This window comes from Pseudophryne corroboree, chromosome 6 (genome assembly GCF_028390025.1).
Source record: "Pseudophryne corroboree isolate aPseCor3 chromosome 6, aPseCor3.hap2, whole genome shotgun sequence".
In the NCBI taxonomy this organism is placed as follows: Eukaryota; Metazoa; Chordata; class Amphibia; order Anura; family Myobatrachidae; genus Pseudophryne; species Pseudophryne corroboree.
This window is the reverse complement of record NC_086449.1, coordinates 689,314,216-689,338,205: the sequence shown is the minus strand read 5'-3', so window position 1 is coordinate 689,338,205 and position 23,990 is coordinate 689,314,216. Positions and strand designations below refer to the sequence as shown.

The 23,990-nt window shown below is 43.9% G+C and overlaps 1 protein-coding gene across 8 annotated transcripts in view; it reads left to right on the top strand.

The window, feature by feature from the left end:
* The window catches only part of LOC134933242 (lymphocyte cytosolic protein 2-like), an 881,523-nt gene that overhangs the window by 268,552 nt on the left and 588,981 nt on the right, over window positions 1-23,990 (top strand). For 7 of the 8 annotated variants that reach the window (XM_063928300.1, XM_063928301.1, XM_063928302.1 and 4 more), the window contains one exon: window positions 8,606-8,643. In XM_063928300.1, coding sequence (XP_063784370.1) covers window positions 8,606-8,643 — 38 coding nt within the window. Of the gene's footprint in view, window positions 1-8,605; window positions 8,644-21,356; window positions 21,449-23,990 lie in introns of those variants that run through there. The other variant, XM_063928306.1, reaches the window with a different exon arrangement.

Below are 23,990 nucleotides of genomic sequence, written 5' to 3'. Positions count from 1 at the left end.
AATCTGCCTGCCGCAATGTGTAAAAAGGGGGAATCTGCTTGCCATAATGTGTAAAAAGGGGGAATCTGCCTGCCGCAATGTGTAAAAAGGGGGAATCTGCTTGCCATAATGTGTAAAAAGGGGGAATCTGCCTGCCGCAATGTGTAAAAAGGGGGAATCTGCCTGCCGCAATGTGTAAAAAGGGGGATGCTGTCTGCCGTAATGTGTAACAAGGGCACGCTGTCTGCCGTAATGTGTAACAAGTGCACGCTGTCTGCCGTTATGTGTAAAAAGGGGACGCTGTCTGCCGTTATGTGTAAAAAGGGCACGCTGTCTGCCGTTATGTGTAAAAAGTGTACGCTGTCTGCCGCTATGTTTAACAAGGGCACGCTGTCTGCCGTTATTTGAAAAAAGTGTACGCTGTCTGTCGCTATGTGTAACAATGGCACGCTGTCTGCCGTTATGTGTAAAAAGGGGACCCTGTCTGCCGTTATGTGTAAAAAGTGTACGCTGTCTGCCGCTATGTGTAAAAAGGGCACGCTGTCTGCCGTTATGTGTAAAAAGGGGGACGCTGTCTGCCGTAATGTGTAAAAAGGGGACGCTGTCTGCTGTAATGTGTAAAAAGAGGAATCTGTCTGCCGTAAGGTGTAAAAGGGTCTCTACCTGGTGTAGTGGAGCTACTGTGCGGCGTAATTTGAATAATGGGGACTACTGTGCACCTTTTTATGAATTGGTATTATTTTGTGGCCACACCCCTTCCCCACTAAGCCACGCCACTATGTATTTTTGTGTGCACCTACGGCGCGCACTGCCCCTGTTTTGCATGCAGCGGTGGGGCTCCGATGCCATTTCTTGCACACAGTGCTAAAATGTCTAGTTACGGCACTGTTGCTAGGTATCCATTTCTCTGGCCCTGAGCAGGTCTCCCTCACCAGATCCTCTCCAGGGGTGAGGGGGTGGACTTGGATGTGTTGGGGAGCCCAAAGCATTGTGTCGCACCTGGGCCCACCGCTCACTAGTTCCGCCACTGTGCAGATCAATCATGACATGAGGTTGTCTTCCAAATACAAAAAAAAAATACACAAAAACAAAAATTTCGAAGAGGGTGATTCGTTAAGTGAAGATCTGGGAGTGGTTCAGATGCTACATAATACTAGTGGCAGTATCTGTGATCACAATAGTCCAATTTCACTTTGCTCCTACTTCTAGGGGTAGCATATCTACACACATATTTCGGCACAATTTTCTTTGCGTTAAACACAGCAGCATCCGTGGCGGCAGGAAATGCCTCTACCCAGTTTGAGAAAACATCAGTGCACACCAATACATAACAATAATTCCTAAAGGGTGTTAACTGTACGAAGTCGATTTGTATTACCTGAAAAGGTCCGTCTGCAGGAGGGATATGGGATGTCTCTGTTTGTATTGCCTTACCAATATTCTTCCTCAAGCAAGTAAGACATGTCATTACTTTCTTACCTGCATGAGAAGAGTACCCTGGTGCACTCCAGTAGGCTCTTACCATCTTGCACATACTGTACCTTCCTTACCCTAGGTGAGTCAGACCATATGCCGCCTCAGCTAGGCTTTGGAGATATGCTCTGGGGCCACTGGCTTACCATGTCCATCTGTCCATATCCCTTCACCTTGCAGACCTCCTTTTCCTGTAGGGAACACAAATTTGTATCTTAATTTAACTGTTGTGTGTTTGCAATGTAGAGTATCATGAGCATAACTCAAAAAAAATCATCTTTAGAGGAGAGAAAGAAGAAAAAAATGAAAAAGAAAGTGTCAGGTTTGCCATTCACCAACAGGCATATCAGTGTCTATACAAAATTTCCCTTCACCAATATTCTCATCCTTCCTCCACCCTTTGTGCATGACAAGGCACACTGCAGTAATACTGGTGTTATCGTGCTGGTGAGATATAATGGGTTAGGGCAGAACTCTGAAGGACCAATTAGGCATGTAGTGTTTGAACTGTAATTGGGTCCATGTATTGTACCACCCTGTGTGAACGCAAAATATTAGAAGGAAACTGTGGAGAAACAGAATAGAGGTTGGTGACAGATGAGTTTGTAGAGGTGGAGAAGATTTTATTAAAATGACAACTGGATTGGGTACTACGGGGAATTGACTCTCAACTATCTTGTTTATCCCCCTTAGAACCTGCACTAGCCTGTAACCCCTCACCCAACTCTTTTTTTTTCGCAGGGAAGATGGGATTATTGGTGGTGCTGGACATCCTGACTAGGATGCCCTGCTGTAGCAGCCGCTCTATGACGGGGTACACATTCTACCTCTGGCTTTAGAGGATACTGGGGAATTTTTGGAGCTATCCTACCATTTTTACTTGTACTGCTACTGGGGCTACATCAGCCATCAATCCAGTGTCCTGTCCATCCTAAATTCATAGGGAACCCGGTATCTTGTGAGATTATTTCCTCTACCTGTGATGGACATGAATCTAGAACAGTGTAATGCAACATTAGTCTTTGAGGGTATCTAACATACCTTGTACTTCCTGAGCGGGAGTACAATATATGTATTTCACATTTAACAAAATCTCTGTTACATTAGTCAGGGGCCATTGCTGTTAGGAAAAAGAAGGAAAGGAAAGGCTTTAGCATTGTAGGGGCCCAATCGTGACTTCAGCAGGTTTTTGTCAAAGGGTAATGTTGCACCGTTCCTGTTACTCCCATTGTCGAATTAGTGTTTACCAGTGATCTTATCCAGATGGAGAATTTTCTATCACTGCAAAAGACAAAAAAAAATAATAATAATTTAACAAGCTTCTAGGTCATGTAAAGTATTCATTCAATCCTTCTCATCCCGTATTAAGGGTCTGTACATGGTCCAACAAACATTTCCGAGCTCATCTTGACTAGGAGCATTACTAGGAATGAATACTTCTTATATGGTAACTAAAAGAAATACCCGTGGGTTACCCTGTCTCTGTCCGCTTTCCTACTGGCAAATACTAATGTGCGGACAGGTTTTTCTCCATTTCTGATGTTACTTTCTTGATTTTTATTTTATTTTTGGGTTTTACTATATATGTACACGAATGATACCATACTTACCAGTTCCACTGGTCTCAACCACTTCCACCGCAGGCTACTGCTCTTCTTTTACCGGTTGGATACTCCTCTGAGTGCATGAGAAATGGCTGAAACCAATCAGGTCGCCTTCTCCTCCTAAATAAAATGTCAACATTCATTAGTACATATATAGGTTACAGTCATATTTTTCATATTTTTATTATTTTCTATAGTTTGTATGCTGGCCGTAACTGCTTCCACATCTACATATGGCGATGTACTTGCTTTCTCTTTTTCTTCCTATTTGTTTATTGTTGCTACAAGTTCAAATAGTTCTTATATTTCCGTTCTTGTCTTATATGACTTTGGTTAGACATACCACCTGAAATACCTTAGGATCAAACTCACCAACCCCAGGTAATGATGCTCTATCTTCAGCAGTTATACGTACCCATTCATTGCAAAAAGCCTCCGTGTGTGAACCATATTTCTCACACATAATAAACCTTGCTGGCCCTTTTGGCCTCAATTTTCCAGCCTGAACCCTGCATACTGAATGTCTCTCACTTTGTGGATCTTGCCTTCTCGGCCATTCCCACAAACACCAAAATACTCAATGCAAGCAGATGGTGAAAGTTACTTGAGCGCCTTTCACTCGCTCTCGCCCATGCTGGCCAGTACAACGATACACTGTCGATAGTGGATCACAATGTACCCAACTTAGGGCTCCTATAAGACCTTATAGCACTGTAACTTCTTTCGGTGGAGGTTCTGTTGGAATATTTTCATGAGAGAGGCAGCGAAAAAATTCCTTTTCAGTTTCTTTCCACTGGAATTTTTGTAGGGTGAAAAACAGAGAAATTAGATAACTATTGTTCACCCTTTCCAGTGGAAGCCCACCAGGGAGATTTCCTGATGTAATCAGAGAAAAACCCCTTTGTCTATACAATCATGTCTGCGTATGCTTTTCCGCAGTGCATATGACACAATGGTATCATGTTATGCTGTGTAGAACACACGGACGTGCGATTCAATTGCACAGCCTATAGATACTAGTTATTTATGTGCCCTACGATTGCTGTAGACCACCTAGAACACCTAGATCACTCTAGACCACCTAGATTTGGGACACCTGGACCACCTAGATCACCTAGACCACCTAGTTCTGATCACGCAAGGTAGCGAACCCTACGCCACCGGGCCTTTACTAACCCAGTGTTTCCACGGGACCCGAATTTCCATGGTTCAGCTCCACTCACTCCGCTTTCACTCACTCAGATACACCTTGTTTTTCTTTACTGTACAGAAAATTCCACTCCCCTAGGTTGGTGGTTTTAACCCAGAGGCAGTACCATTTAAACAAAGTCTTACACTAATCTGCTTTTGAAATCGGATAGTTATGTGCTATTTTATTAAATGTATACTATCCCGCCTTTAATTGAACAACTATTGTGTGATTTGTACTTTGCGTCCGCAATCCTATGCAACCTTGCGTAAACACGTGACCGTGCGTGCCTTTTACGCCATGTGTGCGACCCTGTACTTTGTCCGTACCACATGTACAAAAGTGCTCCGCAATAAAACAAACCGCACAGTCTCTATAAATATGAGCAATAAAAGCTACTATCGCTCACAAACACAACACCCAGTTTTTCTGTATAAACCTTTAAAGACTAGGCCAGAACTGCGTTTCATGTCTTTATAATTACTCCCTTAAATACATTTATTTAAAATTTATCTATATAGCAAACAAATGTATCCGATTTCACACAGATCTATAATGACTAATAACCTATAATTTAAATGCTATGATTCAGATTGGATAGCTATCTTGCAGAACATACACTGATATAAATATACACATAATTATAATAATATTTTATATATATATATATATATATACACACATTATATACTGCACTTCTATGAAACCCCTTCATATGTATTGGTGGGCACACTAAATGACTTATTTCTCTCAGGGCCTCTAATTTGAACAGCAAAGATATTTGCCTTGCCTATACTAAAAAAAAGTAGTCACACAAGTTAATTTGCATTTCAATGGCTATACTCCACAAGACTTGGAAGAAAAGAGAGAAAAAAAAACCTCTTTTTTTTCTATCTGTGTGCAACCCCACACTTGATGTAAGATTATTACACACAGACGAGAAGAAGAAAAAAACCCATTCACTTACCTCACCATTTACTCTCATTAGGCCCAATTGAAACTATTTGTAATTGATTATGGCATGGGTTAAATAAATTCATTGGTAACTCATAAATGGTGCTGAATTTGTAGATATATGGAAACCTTGTGACAAAGGAAACTGATTGTTCTGAGCAGACTGAAAATCAGCTATTTAGAAAGTGACCTTCCTAAAATGGCCACTGCTCCACCCCCTTCCACATCCATGAGGTTTACACAAGATGGTGGACACACCATGTGGCTAGGCCAAAATGGAGGACAAACCATGTGGCTCCTTTGTCACAAAGAAATCACACTCCATACAGGCGCCAATAGTTACTTTAGGCCTGAGTTTAAAAATATACACAATTTCTCAGCATGCTAACACAGCTATATCATGGCTACGCAGCAACTTTTAAATGTACTTTCAATTCTACTAAAAGATTAACAATCCAATCTGAGTCAAACACATTATGACTTATTTGAACTTTGTTTTGCAACAATAAAAATACGCTTTAGCATCTTAAATATTATGAGAAACACACTGTCCCTTGCATTTCATATCAACGCCTTACTAATAACACAACAGAACACACGGATGTGATTTGTCAGCGTCACGATGCATCCACCGTTAGCATGTCGACCACAGCGTCGCGTTTGTAATGTACAGTGCATCATTAAGAACGCGATATCCCGGACAAGCACCCATCTGTAAATGCCAAATTGCTTTCTAACAAATATTTAAAATGCCCGCTCTAATATATATTGTGGACGCCTGCGCATCTTATTACCATGTGCTATGAATGTGCGCTATACATCGTAAAACATTGCATCCCATAAGAGAAAACAATGCACCCACACATTATCTGAGTTCCAAAGCTCATTGATGTATATATTTGTTATTAAAAGGATATGTATTCAATATATCACAATGTACAGTATATATATATATATATATATATAGTTAAATGGTTACAATTTATACAGTAAGCAGGAATCCATACAGTTACAGGCCAGCATATAATACCATTCCCTCAATGCATCCTCTGCTCCATATATCTCTCTCTCTCAGCAAATAAATACAGGAACTGGGCAGACAGCATCTCGAACAGCACCCAGGGAAAAAGAACAGAGAGCTCTCTTGTGTCTACAATCAGCTATGTACTATGTAGTTTGGGGGAGTGCACAGACTAGTCTAGGGGAGGGAACTTTCTCATTCATGATGAGTCACTGGTTAGTTCATATGCAAGCAAGTTCCAGCCTTGAGGGTGTAATCACAGGAGATAGCCACATGCTCCAGGCTACAATCATGCTGTCTTCCAGGAAAGCCATTGTTCTAATAAGAGTGACTTTAGCTTTCATACATTTAATCATATCTACTTGTTGCAATGAGCTACAACTTAATAACAGGCATCAAATTGATATACACATTAATCTGGTTACTTTAATACCAAACACGACATGCCCATCTTGCTTCGTTCCAATGATACACATACGTGACGTTACTCCATTATATAATTTTAAAACATGATGTCTGGCGCTTGATGTTATAATTATGTGCTGTATGAAATATGTGTTGAATCTATCTCTGTGGCATGTCTGTGTAAATGTGTGTGTTACCATATATTGCTGTGCTCGCTGCGCATATTTGCAAACTTAGCGACTCATAATGTGTGGAGTCTGTATGTTCTCTCTATGTTATATATTTGACTTCGACAGGCCTCCCTCCCGAGTCCCGCACCTCTACCTACACCCTCCCTTCTGAGTCCTGCACCGCTACCTACACCCTCCCTCCAGCGCTGCTCCCTACACCCTTCACTGATCCCTACTGCAATCCCGGGATCCCGGGATTGACCGTTTTTCAATCCCGAATCCCGGGATTGAAAAAACAGCTGGGATTGGCCTCCCTATTGCTGACCGATCAGCAATGATTGGTAGCACAGCAACTGACTGGTCGCATTCTGTGCGACCAGATCAGATAAAGCACTTGCAGGCATGGTCGCAATATGATGCGACCATTCCAGGCAAGTGGTTAAGAAACACATCCAGGGACAGGGGCTCCAATAGGAGTCTGTTCCAGTGATATGTAAAGTGACTGTTGTGGCAATCGGTTTACTTTGCTACTGAATATGCGCAGTCATCAGACTGCGCATGTGTGAGCTGCCATTTCAATGTAGGTATCCTACAGGTCCTACTCCCAGTAAAATGTGCAATCCGTAGCCTATAGTCTACAATGGCTAATGCCATCTAACGATTGTGATAGCTGCCAGGACCAAGCTCTGGTTCCTAGCAAATCTCACAATAAAGCAGCCCCCATAGAAACCTAATGGTACTGCTACTGTGATCGGAAATGGGGACCTGATTTCTGCAGCAGAACCATCCGTTATACTGTACATCCTGGGGATGCAGGATTTTCCACAAAGTTAGTTTAATTAATAAAGTTGTTCCAGCCTTTCAGGCATATGTCTTTTCCTTTGCCTTAGCTGACCCTCTGTCAGGACAAAATGGGTGTGAGCCCAATCGGAATAAAAATTGCCCCGATATGCCCACTCTGTCCATTTCAAATTCCACAAAACAGGACTGCACTGTGAACAATTGGGGCACTTGGGAGCTATGGCATATTCCATCTATCCGCTGTGACAAGAGCCATCTTAATGCACCTAAAGAACAGGCTATAATCGGAACAGTCATTGCAGAATGTTTTTCCCTAGGGTGATAAACAGCTCTTTTACAGACACAGTATACTATAAATTTATGCATTTAGACACAGGTTAAACACCTTATACGGGGAATCTGAATGAGAGTGTGTTCCCATAGGCTTAATAATTACTTTAAGATGCCTTTCTGTGTACCTTGCAAAGTGGGTATCTAAGGAGTAAAGACTGCCCTCCACATTGTCTATCTTCTATACAAAACAAAGTTTTAGTAGTGGGTAACAGATAACCCCTCATTTCGTCATATGCACCATGGGATTCATATCCAATGGTTTGGATTCATATCCAATGGTTTGCATGCAAATACAAAGTTTGGGGGTCTGTGCAGGTGCAAGATATCGCTCGCAGCCCCTGTCAGTTGCAGCATGGAGGAGGGGGGGGGGGGGGGAGGGGGGAGCAGGGAGAAACCCGCCACAGGTCTTCAAAATGGGGGCATGTTTTCCCTGCTGCAATACCTTTCCATCCTGATCCATGAATCAGGCCACTTGTTCAATAGTTTGCCCTCCTGAAGACCCTACCCACACTTCGTCAGAGTCTAGCCCTGTACCCCAAAGAAAGTGTTTCTCATTACAATTCAGTGGAGAACTGCTCCATGGCGGATCACATACTGTAGATAATTTGCCGCTCATTGATGTGTTGTTATTGTTATACCTCTGTGGTGCATAGCTAAAGTCTTGTTTCTTTTGCAGACACATCAGAAAGCTGGGATTCAGACTCTGACTCATTTGTAAGTTCTAAAATAACTTGTTTTATTACTTGTACTTTTTATGTAATATTGACTATCTAAAAAAATAGAAATGGATGAGTTCTAAAAAAAATAATTCAGTGCTCTTTATTGGGGTCTGTATGTAAACATATCATCCATTTTATTAACAGAAATTGTTGTACAGGTTGAGTACACCATATCCAAATATTCCGAAATATGGAATATTCCGAAATACGGACTTTTTTGAGTGAGAGTGAGATAGTGAAACCTTTGTTTTGTTGATGGCTCAATGTACACAAACTTTGTTTAATACACACAGTTATTAAAAACATTGTATTAAATGACCTTCAGGCTGTGTGTATAAGGTGTATATGAAACATAAATGAATTGTGTGTATGTAGATACACTTTGTTCAATGCACAAAGTTACAAAAAATATTGGCTAAAATTACATTCCGGCTGTGTGTATAAGGTGTATATGTAACATAAATGCATTCTGTGCTTAGATTTAGGTCCCATCACCATATCATCTCATTATGGGATGCAATTATTCCAAAATACGGAAAAATACGATATCCAAAATACCTCTGGTCCCAAGCATTTTGGATAAGGGATACTCAACCTGTACTTATTTTTCTGCAAATATTAAAGCACATGTTACCAATGAATGAAGGGTTGGACTGGCCTACAGGGGTACAGAGGAAACCCATTGTCTGATCTCTAGGGATCAGGTTCCAGACCATGCCCTTGAATTATACATATGATACATTATACTGCACCACAGGACTATGTGTACTTACTATATATATATATATATATATATATATAAAACAGTCTCAATAAAAGAAACCAGCACCTGCAATTAAATGCATAATAAATCCTTTATCAAAAAACATGTGTTGAATAAAACACCAAAGGCATCAAAAAGAGGTATCAGAACAAGCACACGGGGTACCTGCTGGAAGGAAACTGCATAGCTCCGCAGTGTAGCAGCTGATCATAATGCAAGCCACCGGTGACAGTAGGTTAGTGAGTCAACAGCCATTTCGGTGGTCATAAAGGCACCTTCATCCTGGACAACTAACCAAATGAGCCAGTGCACCATCTTTTAAAACAAAAGAATCAGCTGCGCAATATATCAGGGAAAAGAACAATGAAAAGGTATGAGAGCCGATGTATATAGAATCAATTTATTAACCATAAATATAAAATAATTAATAATCAAATTGTAACAATGCAACATTAAAAATGTCTAAAATAAAAAAGCACACCTCAAATCAATATATCCCATTCAATGGAATAACAGCGGTTTTAGTTCTCTGAATGAAAGTCCACACATAATATGAAGCTCAGCTGATATTTAGAGCAATAAGTGGCAAATAATCCCGAGATAATGACCACAAAGCTGAATGCTGGAGACACAGTAAAAGATCAGTTGGATGTATGTCCCATAACATCAAAAGCGGGCTAACCCGATAATGAGCACAGAGTTGATACCTCTCCTTATGTGGGCTGGTCCAGAGCCGAGCGTCCTCGGCAGTGTATCCTGCAGTGCCCACTAATGCGAATGCCGCAAAGGAGAGGGAGCTGAGAATTCACTGTGAAGTAAGAGCCGTTTGTTGGTATAGACGGCTAGCGGGGAGAACAAGCCCGCAGCTACTCTTACGATCTCTGTGGATGATATGGACGGCTGGCGGGGAGAACAAACCCGCAACTGCTTCCAAAGCCGGATACCTTGGCAAGGTGTGCTGAAGGAGGCGGGACTTTAATGCGTTTCGTCATGTGACCTGTGACTTTATCAAAGGAGTAGCACCATCTATACCCGCCATGAACGATGTAACGATACTCACCTGTGTTGGAATGGTCCACACGTGTGCCTGCGCGGCACAGCTGTTGCGTCCGTGACCAGAGGTGACATTTGTCAACATCCGGCCAGGCCTGACAGCAGCATGACGTGGCCACAGAGGAGGTCACGAGTTAGAACACGTCACCACACACCCAGTGCACCACGTAACAGTCGAGCCGGTAACACCAGTAACCATAGCAGCTACAGATGAAACAAACAATACATAGTAAATGCACAGCAAAGTAGTATTATAGAAACGTGATAGCATACACTGCAGCAGATGCAGTATTAATACAAATAGCTTAAGGAATCACTAGTGTTATGTAAGTATCGTCCCTCTATATATACATGGCAGATACAAGTGGCACACTGGAACAAACAAATACATAAATTCACACACAAAAAAAAAAGAGAATTGGAAAGTCATGGAATGGAAAATAAACAAAATAAAATAAATTAAATAAACCAATGAGGTTCCAGAGAGTCTACATAAGGAAAGCTTAAACTACAGGAAGCAACCAAAACCCTGACTTTCATTGAGACCATTAGGCGCTAGAGATGAGCGCCTGAAATTTTTCAGGTTTTGTGTTTTGGTTTTGGGTTCGGTTCCGCGGCCGTGTTTTGGGTTCGACCGCGTTTTGGCAAAACCTCACCGAATTTTTTTTGTCGGATTCGGGTGTGTTTTGGATTCGGGTGTTTTTTTAAAAAAACACTAAAAAACAGCTTAAATCATAGAATTTGGGGGTCATTTTGATCCCATATTATTATTAACCTCAAAAACCATAATTTCCACTCATTTTCAGTCTATTCTGAATACCTCACACCTCACAATATTATTTTTAGTCCTAAAATTTGCACCAAGGTCGCTGGATGACTAAGCTAAGCGACACTAGTGGCCGACACAAACACCTGGCCCATCTAGGAGTGGCACTGCAGTGTCACGCAGGATGTCCCTTCCAAAAAACCCTCCCCAATCAGCACATGACGCAAAGAAAAAAAGAGGCGCAATGAGGTAGCTGACTGTGTGAGTAAGATAAGCGACCCTAGTGGCCGACACAAACACCGGGCCCATTTAGGAGTGGCACTGCAGTGTCACGCAGGATGTCCCTTCCAAAAAACCCTCCCCAATCAGCACATGACGCAAAGAAAAAAAGAGGCGCAATGAGGTAGCTGACTGTGTGAGTAAGATTAGCGACCCTAGTGGCCGACACAAACACCGGGCCCATTTAGGAGTGGCACTGCAGTGTCACGCAGGATGTCCCTTCCAAAAAACCCTCCCCAATCAGCACATGACGCAAAGAAAAAAAGAGGCGCAATGAGGTAGCTGACTGTGTGAGTAAGATTAGCGACCCTAGTGGCCGACACAAACACCGGGCCCATTTAGGAGTGGCACTGCAGTGTCACGCAGGATGTCCCTTCCAAAAAACCCTCCCCAATCAGCACATGACGCAAAGAAAAAAAGAGGCGCAATGAGGTAGCTGACTGTGTGAGTAAGATTAGCGACCCTAGTGGCCGACACAAACACCGGGCCCATTTAGGAGTGGCACTGCAGTGTCACGCAGGATGTCCCTTCCAAAAAACCCTCCCCAATCAGCACATGACGCAAAGAAAAAAAGAGGCGCAATGAGGTAGCTGACTGTGTGAGTAAGATTAGCGACCCTAGTGGCCGACACAAACACCGGGCCCATTTAGGAGTGGCACTGCAGTGTCACGCAGGATGTCCCTTCCAAAAAACCCTCCCCAATCAGCACATGACGCAAAGAAAAAAAGAGGCGCAATGAGGTAGCTGACTGTGTGAGTAAGATTAGCGACCCTAGTGGCCGACACAAACACCGGGCCCATTTAGGAGTGGCACTGCAGTGTCACGCAGGATGTCCCTTCCAAAAAACCCTCCCCAAACAGCACATGACGCAAAGAAAAATAAAAGAAAAAAGAGGTGCAAGATGGAATTGTCCTTGGGCCCTCCCACCCACCCTTATGTTGTATAAACAAAACAGGACATGCACACTTTAACCAACCCATCATTTCAGTGACAGGGTCTGCCACACGACTGTGACTGATATGACGGGTTGGTTTGGACCCCCCCAAAAAAGAAGCAATTAATCTCTCCTTGCACAAACTGGCTCTACAGAGGCAAGATGTCCACCTCATCATCACCCTCCGATATATCACCGTGTACATCCCCCTCCTCACAGATTATCAATTCGTCCCCACTGGAATCCACCATCTCAGCTCCCTGTGTACTTTGTGGAGGCAATTGCTGCTGGTCAATGTCTCCGCGGAGGAATTGATTATAATTCATTTTAATGAACATCATCTTCTCCACATTTTCTGGATGTAACCTCGTACGCCGATTGCTGACAAGGTGAGCGGCGGCACTAAACACTCTTTCGGAGTACACACTTGTGGGAGGGCAACTTAGGTAGAATAAAGCCAGTTTGTGCAATGGCCTCCAAATTGCCTCTTTTTCCTGCCAGTATAAGTATGGACTGTGTGACGTGCCTACTTGGATGCGGTCACTCATATAATCCTCCACCATGCTTTCAATGGTGAGAGAATCATATGCAGTGACAGTAGACGACATGTCCGTAATCGTTGTCAGGTCCTTCAGTCCGGACCAGATGTCAGCATCAGCAGTCGCTCCAGACTGCCCTGCATCACCGCCAGCGGGTGGGCTCGGAATTCTGAGCCTTTTCCTCGCACCCCCAGTTGCGGGAGAATGTGAAGGAGGAGATGTTGACAGGTCGCGTTCCGCTTGACTTGACAATTTTCTCACCAGCAGGTCTTTCAACCCCAGCAGACTTGTGTCTGCCGGAAAGAGAGATCCAAGGTAGGCTTTAAATCTAGGATCGAGCACGGTGGCCAAAATGTAGTGCTCTGATTTCAACAGATTGACCACCCGTGAATCCTTGTTAAGCGAATTAAGGGCTCCATCCACAAGTCCCACATGCCTAGCGGAATCGCTCCGTGTTAGCTCCTCCTTCAATGTCTCCAGCTTCTTCTGCAAAAGCCTGATGAGGGGAATGACCTGACTCAGGCTGGCAGTGTCTGAACTGACTTCACGTGTGGCAAGTTCAAAGGGCATCAGAACCTTGCACAACGTTGAAATCATTCTCCACTGCGCTTGAGACAGGTGCATTCCACCTCCTATATCGTGCTCAATTGTATAGGCTTGAATGGCCTTTTGCTGCTCCTCCAACCTCTGAAGCATATAGAGGGTTGAATTCCACCTCGTTACCACTTCTTGCTTCAGATGATGGCAGGGCAGGTTCAGTAGTTTTTGGTGGTGCTCCAGTCTTCTGTACGTGGTGCCTGTACGCCGAAAGTGTCCCGCAATTTTTCTGGCCACCGACAGCATCTCTTGCACGCCCCTGTCGTTTTTTAAAAAATTCTGCACCACCAAATTCAAGGTATGTGCAAAACATGGGACGTGCTGGAATTTGCCCATATTTAATGCACACACAATATTGCTGGCGTTGTCCGATGCCACAAATCCACAGGAGAGTCCCATTGGGGTAAGCCATTCCGCGATGATCTTCCTCAGTTGCCGTAAGAGGTTTTCAGCTGTGTGCGTATTCTGGAAACCGGTGATACAAAGCGTAGCCTGCCTAGGAAAGAGTTGGCGTTTGCGAGATGCTGCTACTGGTGCCGCCGCTGCTGTTCTTGCGGCGGGAGTCCATACATCTACCCAGTGGGCTGTCACAGTCATATAGTCCTGACCCTGCCCTGCTCCACTTGTCCACATGTCCGTGGTTAAGTGGACATTGGGTACAACTGCATTTTTTAGGACACTGGTGAGTCTTTTTCTGAGGTCCGTGTACATTCTCGGTATCGCCTGCCTAGAGAAGTGGAACCTAGATGGTATTTGGTAACGGGGGCACACTGCCTCAATAAATTGTCTAGTTCCCTGTGAACTAACGGCGGATACCGGACGCACGTCTAACACCAACATAGTTATCAAGGCCTCAGTTATCCGCTTTGCAGCAGGATGACTGCTGTGATATTTCATCTTCCTCGCAAAGGACTGTTGAACAGTCAATTGCTTACTGGAAGTAGTACAAGTGGGCTTACGACTTCCCCTCTGGGATGACCATCGACTCCCAGCAGCAACAACAGCAGCGCCAGCAGCAGTAGGCGTTACACGCAAGGATGCATCGGAGGAATCCCAGGCAGGAGAGGACTCGTCAGAATTGCCAGTGACATTGCCTGCAGGACTATTGGCATTCCTGGGGAAGGAGGAAATTGACACTGAGGGAGTTGGTGGGGTGGTTTGCGTGAGCTTGGTTACAAGAGGAAGGGATTTACTGGTCAGTGGACTGCTTCCGCTGTCACCCAAAGTTTTTGAACTTGTCACTGACTTATTATGAATGCGCTGCAGGTGACGTATAAGGGAGGATGTTCCGAGGTGGTTAACGTCCTTACCCCTACTTATTACAGCTTGACAAAGGGAACACACGGCTTGACACCTGTTGTCCGCATTTCTGTTGAAATAGTTCCACACCGAAGAGCTGATTTTTTTGGTATTTTCACCAGGCATGTCAACGGCCATATTCCTCCCACGGACAACAGGTGTCTCCCCGGGTGCCTGACTTAAACAAACCACCTCACCATCAGAATCCTCCTGGTCAATTTCCTCCCCAGCGCCAGCAACACCCATATCCTCCTCATCCTGGTGTACTTCAACACTGACATCTTCAATCTGACTATCAGGAACTGGACTGCGGGTGCTCCTTCCAGCACTTGCAGGGGGCGTGCAAATGGTGGAAGGCGCATGCTCTTCACGTCCAGTGTTGGGAAGGTCAGGCATCGCAACCGACACAATTGGACTCTCCTTGTGGATTTGGGATTTCGAAGAACGCACAGTTCTTTGCGGTGCTACTGCTTTTGCCAGCTTGAGTCTTTTCATTTTTCTAGCGAGAGGCTGAGTGCCTCCATCCTCATGTGAAGCTGAACCACTAGCCATGAACATAGGCCAGGGCCTCAGCCGTTCCTTGCCACTCCGTGTGGTAAATGGCATATTGGCAAGTTTACGCTTCTCCTCCGACAATTTTATTTTAGGTTTTGGAGTCCTTTTTTTACTGATATTTGGTGTTTTGGATTTGACATGCTCTGTACTATGACATTGGGCATCGGCCTTGGCAGACGACGTTGCTGGCATTTCATCGTCTCGGCCATGACTAGTGGCAGCAGCTTCAGCACGAGGTGGAAGTGGATCTTGATCTTTCCTTAATTTTGGAACCTCAACATTTTTGTTCTCCATATTTTAATAGGCACAACTAAAAGGCACCTCAGGTAAACAATGGAGATGGATGGATACTAGTATACAATTATGGACAGACTGCCGAGTGCCGACACAGAGGTAGCTACAGCCGTGAACTACCGTACTGTGTCTGCTGCTAATATAGACTGGTTGATAAAGAGATGTCGTAGTATGTATGTATGAAGAAGAAAGAAAAAAAAAACCACGGTTAGGTGGTATACAATTATGGACGGACTGCCGAGTGCCGACACAGAGGTAGCCACAGCCGTGAACTACCGTACTGTACTGTGTCTGCTGCTAATATAGACTGGTTGATAAAGAGATGTCGTAGTATGTATGTATAAAGAAGAAAGAAAAAAAAAACACGGTTAGGTGGTATACAATTATGGACGGACTGCCGAGTGCCGACACAGAGGTAGCCACAGCCGTGAACTACCGTACTGTACTGTGTCTGCTGCTAATATAGACTGGTTGATAAAGAGATGTAGTAGTATGTATGTATAAAGAAGAAAGAAAAAAAAACCACGGGTAGGTGGTATACAATTATGGATGGACTGCCGAGTGCCGACACAGAGGTAGCTACAGCCGTGAACTACCGTACTGTGTCTGCTGCGACTGGATGATAAATAATGATATAAAAAATATATATATATCACTACTGCAGCCGGACAGGTATATATATTATATAATGACGGACCTGCTGGACACTGTCTGTCAGCAGAATGAGTTTTTTATAGAATAAAAAAAAAAACACCACACAAGTGAAGTCACACGACGAGTGTTTAACTTTTTCAGGCAATCACAATATAGTATACTACTAACTATACTGGTGGTCAGTGTGGTCAGGTCACTGGTCAGTCACACTGGCAGTGGCACTCCTGCAGCAAAAGTGTGCACTGTTTAATTTTAATATAATGTGTACTCCTGGCTCCTGCTATAACCTATAACTGGCACTGCAGTGCTCCCCAGTCTCCCCCACAATTATAAGCTGTGTGAGCTGAGCACAGTCAGATATATAATATATACATAGATGATGCAGCACACTGGGCTGAGCAGTGCACACAGATATGGTATGTGACTGTCTTGTACTCCTGGCTCCTGCTATAACCTATAACTGGCACTGCAGTGCTCCCCAGTCTCCCCCACAATTATAAGCTGTGTGAGCTGAGCACAGTCAGATATATAATATATACATAGATGATGCAGGCATGCAGCACACTGGGCTGAGCAGTGCACACAGATATGGTATGTGACTGAGTCACTGTGTGTACCGTTTTTTTCAGGCAGAGAACGGATATATTAAATAAAACAACTGCACTGCTGGTGGTCACTGTGGTCAGTCACTAAACTCTGCACTCTCTTCTACAGTATCAGCCTCAGGTCAATCTCTCTCTCTCTCTCCTAATCTAAATGGAGAGGACGCCAGCCACGTCCTCTCCCTATCAATCTCAATGCACGTGTGAAAATGGCGGCGACGCGCGGCTCCTTATATAGAATCCGAGTCTCGCGAGAATCCGACAGCGTCATGATGACGTTCGGGCGCGCTCGGGTTAACCGAGCAAGGCGGGAAGATCCGAGTCGCTCGGACCCGTGAAAAAAAACATGAAGTTCGTGCGGGTTCGGATTCAGAGAAACCGAACCCGCTCATCTCTATTAGGCGCAACCGTATTCAGTCGAGCTATCCAATGGGCTTCATGCTGAAGTAAAATACGGCCGTGATCACCCCCTCGCCTGAGTGGGAGAACACAGTCTATTGGCATGCAGCGAAAATCTTTGATTGTATGTCCACATATCACAAAATGTTTGGCCACTGGAGGTGTGTTGGAATCCAGTGTAGTATAAGCCTTTTTAATTGATGAGTGGTGCATTGAAATTCTCTCCTTTAGTGATCTTATCATCTTACCGACGTAAAACAGATGGCAACGGCAGGATATCAAATTAACCACAAAGCGACTGTCTCAGTCCAAATGTTGCTTTATCTGGAATCTCTTGGCACTTTGAGAAACAAAAAAAGTCTCCTAAAGTAAAAAAAAATGCAGTTCGCACACCCATGGCATCTGAATACCCCCATCTTAGGCTGTAACCAACATTTAGATTTAATAGGACCAACATCTGATGCTGCCACAATGTCCTGAATATTATTACTCCTCTTGTAGCAAAATAGCATTTTTTCTTTACACAAATTTCCTATTGCCTCATCAGACTGGATAATGTGCCCAGTGCCTCAATATAGTATTACGTATATGACGCGAGGCTATGGAGTAGATGGAAGAGAAAATCATATGCTCCGCTTTCACATCCTTTTCTTTAAAGACCAAAGTATCCTCCCGTTTGGTATTCAAACATTTTGTGATAGCCCCTCTGTAAAAAACGTGTGCCCATTTCCTCAAGAGCCTGAGCTAATTCTGTTCGATCAGATGTAATGTGTACTATACGTAGTAGTTGGGAAAAGGGGAGACCTCATTTCAGAGGTGTGGGATGAAAGCCGTTTGCTAACAATAACGTGTTTTTATCAGTTGCTTTCCTGTAGATCTGAGTAGATAGATAATTTCCATGCTTAACTATGTATACATCAACATAATTGACCAAAAAGGTACTGTAAGATAACGTAAATCTGATCTTGGTGTCCAGACTATTCAGAGAGTCTATGAACTCAGTGAGGCGTTCTTCCCCACCAGTCCACACCATGAAGAGGTTGTTGATATATCGTACAGTGTATAAACCCAGAAAAAATAGAATTAGCCATGATATGTTGTGTTTCATATAAATGCAAATACAAATTTGCATACGTGGGGGCCACATTGGACCCCATCGCAGTGCTGCGCAACTGCAAATAAAATTAACTTTCAAACAAAAAATAATTTTTACATAGCACAATTTCCAATAACAAAATCAAAAATTCAATGTTAGGACCTCCATACTGTGGACTGGCAGATACTAAACTCCTCACTGTTTCAATGCCTTCAAAATGATCAATATTGGTATAGAGACTCGTAATTTAGAGAGTAACCAAAAAATTCTCAGGAGGCAAGGAACCCAACCTTGCAAGTCTATTAATGAAGTCGGTAGTGTCTTTCAAGTAGTATGCAGTATTCTGTACCACTGGCTACAACCAAAAATCAAAATACTGAGATATGGGTTGACACAGGAAGCCGCAAGATGAAATTATGGGTCTACCTGGCGGGTTAACAAGTGAGTCTCCGTAGGTGGAGGGTGTGCGGCAACGAGCCTCTCTGAGAGCCGCCATTGTACGCGCACCCCCCCCCCCCAAGACAGGCACCGAACCCGGGCTGACTGGCCTTCCGTGTGTGACTGATCACAGTCACAACATCGGCTGCGGGAGCGAGGGGACGGAGGACCGGTCCAGAGTCCCTCTTTCACCTTACCTCCACAAGTTGTCATAACTGCACACCCAGCATGGCCTCCATCCACTCAAGTGTACCACATACACAGATTAGCGGGACGCCGCAATCTGGTTTTTAAACAAGGACTTTATTCTTTGAACAACCCAAGTTGATAGGAATGAGCATTTGCACCCTTTGACAATTCATATAATGCTTGATAAAATCATTAAGATCACAGCACAAACACCAGGGTCCTTTGGACGATTCACCTGTCAGAGACTCAGAGCTGATAATTAAACAGCAGCTGCTGCACATTTGATTTGTTAAAAACATTTATGCAAAGTATACATCATTGCATTATTTGACGAACCTCATTATTTCATATACAACCCAAATCGGGGTTGAGCGCAGTGTAATTCAATTTTCTGTTGCATTAATTCTCAACAAAACGGACCGACTTGTTACACACTAGCAGCACTAACATAGTACACATCAGTGCGCAGTCCGCACACAAATTGTTCCTATTGTAATTCATACGTAGACAAATTAAACAATGTTATCTGTGGGCTTTTTTGGCATTCTTTTCTTTTTGCCTTTTGGTGCATTACATACCCTCTCCTACTACGTTTTCTGGATCCCTGTCTGATGTTATTTTGCTGTGAGTATGGACCCTCTCTCCTAAAAATGCTGTTTTTGTCTTCTAGACTGATCTCAGTAACGTTGAGATGTTGTTGATTCAATATCTGTAAGTTGTCTAGGATGTTGCTTACGATATGATTGTCCAGTTTTCCACTGACATCTATTGGACTGTACAATTAACCAGCGATATACACAAAGATCCCTATAGTCTTCTTTTACCTTTTTGTACTTTACCTTTTAACAGTTTTAAATGTTGCCACACTTTCTTCAAGTTTTGGAAGCCAATCAGTATTATCATCTGCTTTAATAACATCTAACCCTACAGACTCACAGGCACGGATGTCCTTCTCCACCTTTTAATGTCGGTGCTCACTTGCTGGATATCCAATAACGGGGGTAATTCCAAGTTGATCGCAGCAGGACATTTGTTAGCAGTTGGGCAAAACCATGTACACTGCAGGGGAGGCAGATATAACATGTGCAGAAAGAGTTAGATTTGGGTGGGTTATTTTGTTTCTGTGCAGGGTAAATACTGTCTGCTTTATTTTTACACTGCAAATTAGATTGCAGATTGAACACACCACACCCAAATCTAACTCTCTCTCTGCACATGTTAAATCTGCCTCCCCTGCAGTGCACATGGTTTTGCCCAACTGCTAACGAAATTCCTGCTGCGATCAACTTGGAATTACCCCCAACATCAAATCGAAACTACTTGTACACTGATTCAGGATTAAGCACCACTCTCTGCAGAATTCTTTGCAGTTGCGACCCAGAGTCGGCTGGTTCTTAATTTTTAATCCCATGGGAATTAAGTTATCTTCATGATATTGTGATAATGTGAGCCAATGCAGTTCTAGTTCCGCCAGCCTTTTACGCAATCTTGATAAATTTGCATGCACTTCTTGTGGACTATCCTGATCAAAAGCAAGCTGTTCTGTGTTCGCAAACAATATTTTGGATACATCTTTTTCCAAAAATCTTTTGGTCCCAGTGATATCACCAACACTGAACTCCATATTAATAAATGATATTCACTAACAAAACAATTCTCACATATACAAAAAAACACAAAAACACCAATAAAATATTAAAAACGGTGTGCGGTTTGAATCCAGTCTAGGATAATAGTATAGAAAAAGTGTGTAAACCACACAACACCGAAGTCATTCTTTCACAGGTGCCAGGTCAGCAAATTTAAATATCAATAATTCCACAGCATGAGGCTCTAGCAGGGGCTATGTTGCAGACAAGACCAGCACTCTAATTCAGTCATTTTAATGTCATGCACGACATATGTGCAAAGTATGTGCAAAATCAGCATAATAGGACATAACACATATTGTTTAAGGCATATCAAGTAAACTCACATATCCAATGTGTATCCAATATTAAACTGACTGAATTAGAGTGCTGGTCTTCAGGCCTGGCGCTACCCGCTCAGCAAAGGGATGCAAAGCAGGTAGGCGCCGGGTAGGAGAGGCACTCTGCCTGCTTTGCATGCCTGTGCTGCACCTGGGACCCTGCTGCTGCTGCTGGCTGCTGTGCCAGTCACAATGACAGGCAGCGGCGCCGGCAGCATGATGAAGCCTCCTCCTTCCCTGACAGCGTTATGTCACAGTCCACGGCCCAGCCCGAAAAGGGGGCGGGGCTACACAGCACCGAGGGACAGATCTAAATGGGACCAGGCTGCAGAGGAGGACAAACAGAAACTGCTGCAGATCCTGCCTGCCAGATGGTAAGTTGGGGGAGAATGATTGAAAAAGTATGTGTGTGTGTGTGAGTGGGGGTGTGTGGGTGTGTGTGTGTGTGTGTGTGGGGGGGGGGTGTGTGCGTGTGTGTGTGTGTGTGTGTGTGTGTTTGTGTGTGTGTGTGTGTGTGTGTGTGGGGAGGTTGTGTCTATGTTACCTTCGTGCTCTGGACCTGGAAGTGACAAAACGAGGGTGCAGGAGAGAACTTTCGTCCTAACAGCACCTACATGTTTTCTTCATTCTCTGTTTGTTTGGGGTAATTTTTTTTTCTTGACAGCATTGGAACCTCACGGGCTCGCTTCGCTCGCCACGCTTCGGGCACTTTACTATTCCAAATAGATTGTGACATGGACCCAGGGGGTTATGGGAAAGGTCCTCTCCATGAAGGTAAACTAGACGTTACCGTGACGGTGACCCTTATCCAAGCGCTCATATGTAAACTGCAGCTGTGTTTTTTAAGGAACACTGATCAGCCAAGCAGCACCACACTACATGCAAAAAACTGAAAAAAAAAATACAAAAAACTCTACAGCGCTGTACTTAAGGCCCATGCACACTTGCCGATAAAATGAGCGATGACTGATGCGCAGCCCTGCGGGTCGGCAACGATCGTCGCTGTCGCCAGTGCATGCATGCAGGATCTGGACTGTCGTCCATGACCTGCATGCACGGCTGGCGGAGGCGTGACGTCACTGAGCGATATGAGCGGTCATATCGTTCAGTGTGTACAGTCTGCCGTCGACTGACCGGCCCGGGAGGGGAAACATTAGACGACGACGCTCACAGAGCGACATCGTCTAATGTGTAAGGACCTTTAATCAGCCTTTGTATGACAAATGGAATGTATTCTGAAACGGAATATCTTCTTGCGTCTTTTATATTAAATATTTTGTGCAGTCCAGCAAAAGTTCAACGTAAAACCCAATTATATTTGTTTTAAAAAGTCTCTTAAAACAAAGTACTCCTCCTTGTATGATCACAACAGAGTTTAGCGTTATTATAGTTCAGCTTATAGGTGTTAGTGTTAAATCAAGGAACTGTCTCACCGGACCTCCCGGATGCCAATGATGGACACGGTTCTGCCTCGCCACCGGGAATCTTATTACCTGGGTCTGTGCACAAAAGGCTTTCTTTACTGCTGGTCATCCACAGGTCCTTTTTCCTGCACACACCTCCTATACCGCTGATCCTCCAGCTGTTCGCTCTGTATAATATGAACGTCTCCCGGTTCTAATACGATCGTGACTAAATCCACCTAGTGCTGCCGACGAGTTTCTACCCTATCAGGGTCTTAGTCATGGCATAGGTGGGCTTGGTCTGGTCACTTAATTTATACTATATCCTCTATATAATTAAGTGAACAGACCAAGCCCACCTATGCCATGACTAAGACCCTGATAGGGTAGAAACGCATCGACAGCACTTGGTGGATTTGGTCACGATCGTGTTAGAACCAGGAGACGTTCATATTATACATAGCGAACAGCGGGAGGATCAGTGGCATAGGAGGGTATTATGTGTATAAGCGGCACCACTACCGGGAACATTGGAGGTCATTCCGAGTTGTTCGCTCGCAAGGCGATTTTAGCAGAGTTGCTCACGCTAAGCCGCCGCCTACTGGGAGTGAATCTTAGCATCTTAAAATTGCGAACGATGTATTCGCAATATTGCGATTACACACCTCGTAGCAGTTTCAGAGTAGCTTCAGACTCACTCGGCATCTGCGATCAGTTCAGTGCTTGTCGTTCCTGGTTTGACGTCACAAACACACCCAGCGTTCGCCCAGACACTCCCCCGTTTCTCCAGCCACTCCTGCGTTTTTTCCGGAAACGGTAGCGTTTTTTCCCACACGCCCATAAAACGGCCTGTTTCCGCCCAGAAACACCCATTTCCTGTCAATCACACTACGATCGCCTGAGCGAAGAAAAAGCCGTGAGTAAAAATCCTAACTTCATAGCAAATTTACTTGGCGCAGTCGCAGTGCGGACATTGCGCATGCGCACTAAGCGGAAAATCGCTGCGATGCGATGAAATTTACCGAGCGAACAACTCGGAATGAGGGCCATTATGTATAAAGAGCACTACTATGCGTGGGGTGAAGTGAATAAGATTGTGCTACTGTGTGGCATAATTTGAAATGGGTGTACTATTGTGTGGCCACACCCCTTCCTTGTGAGTCCACACCCTTTTTTTGACGTGCGCTGTCCCTTTGTAAAATATGGGAGTGCGCAAATTAATAGTTTGTGGGGGGGGGGGGGGGGGCGCCGAACACCCAAGCACCGGCCCTGCTGGTCTTGTCTGCATCATAGCCCCTGCTGGAGCCTCATGCTGTGGAATTATTTAAATATATATACTGTATATATACACTGCTCAAAAAAATAAAGGGAACACTAAAATAACACATCCTAGATCTGAATGAATGAAATATTCTTATTAAATACTTTGTTCTTTAAATAGGGGGTAATTCCAAGTTGATCGCAACAGAAATTTAGTTAGCAATTGGGCAAAACCATGTGCACTGCAGGGGAG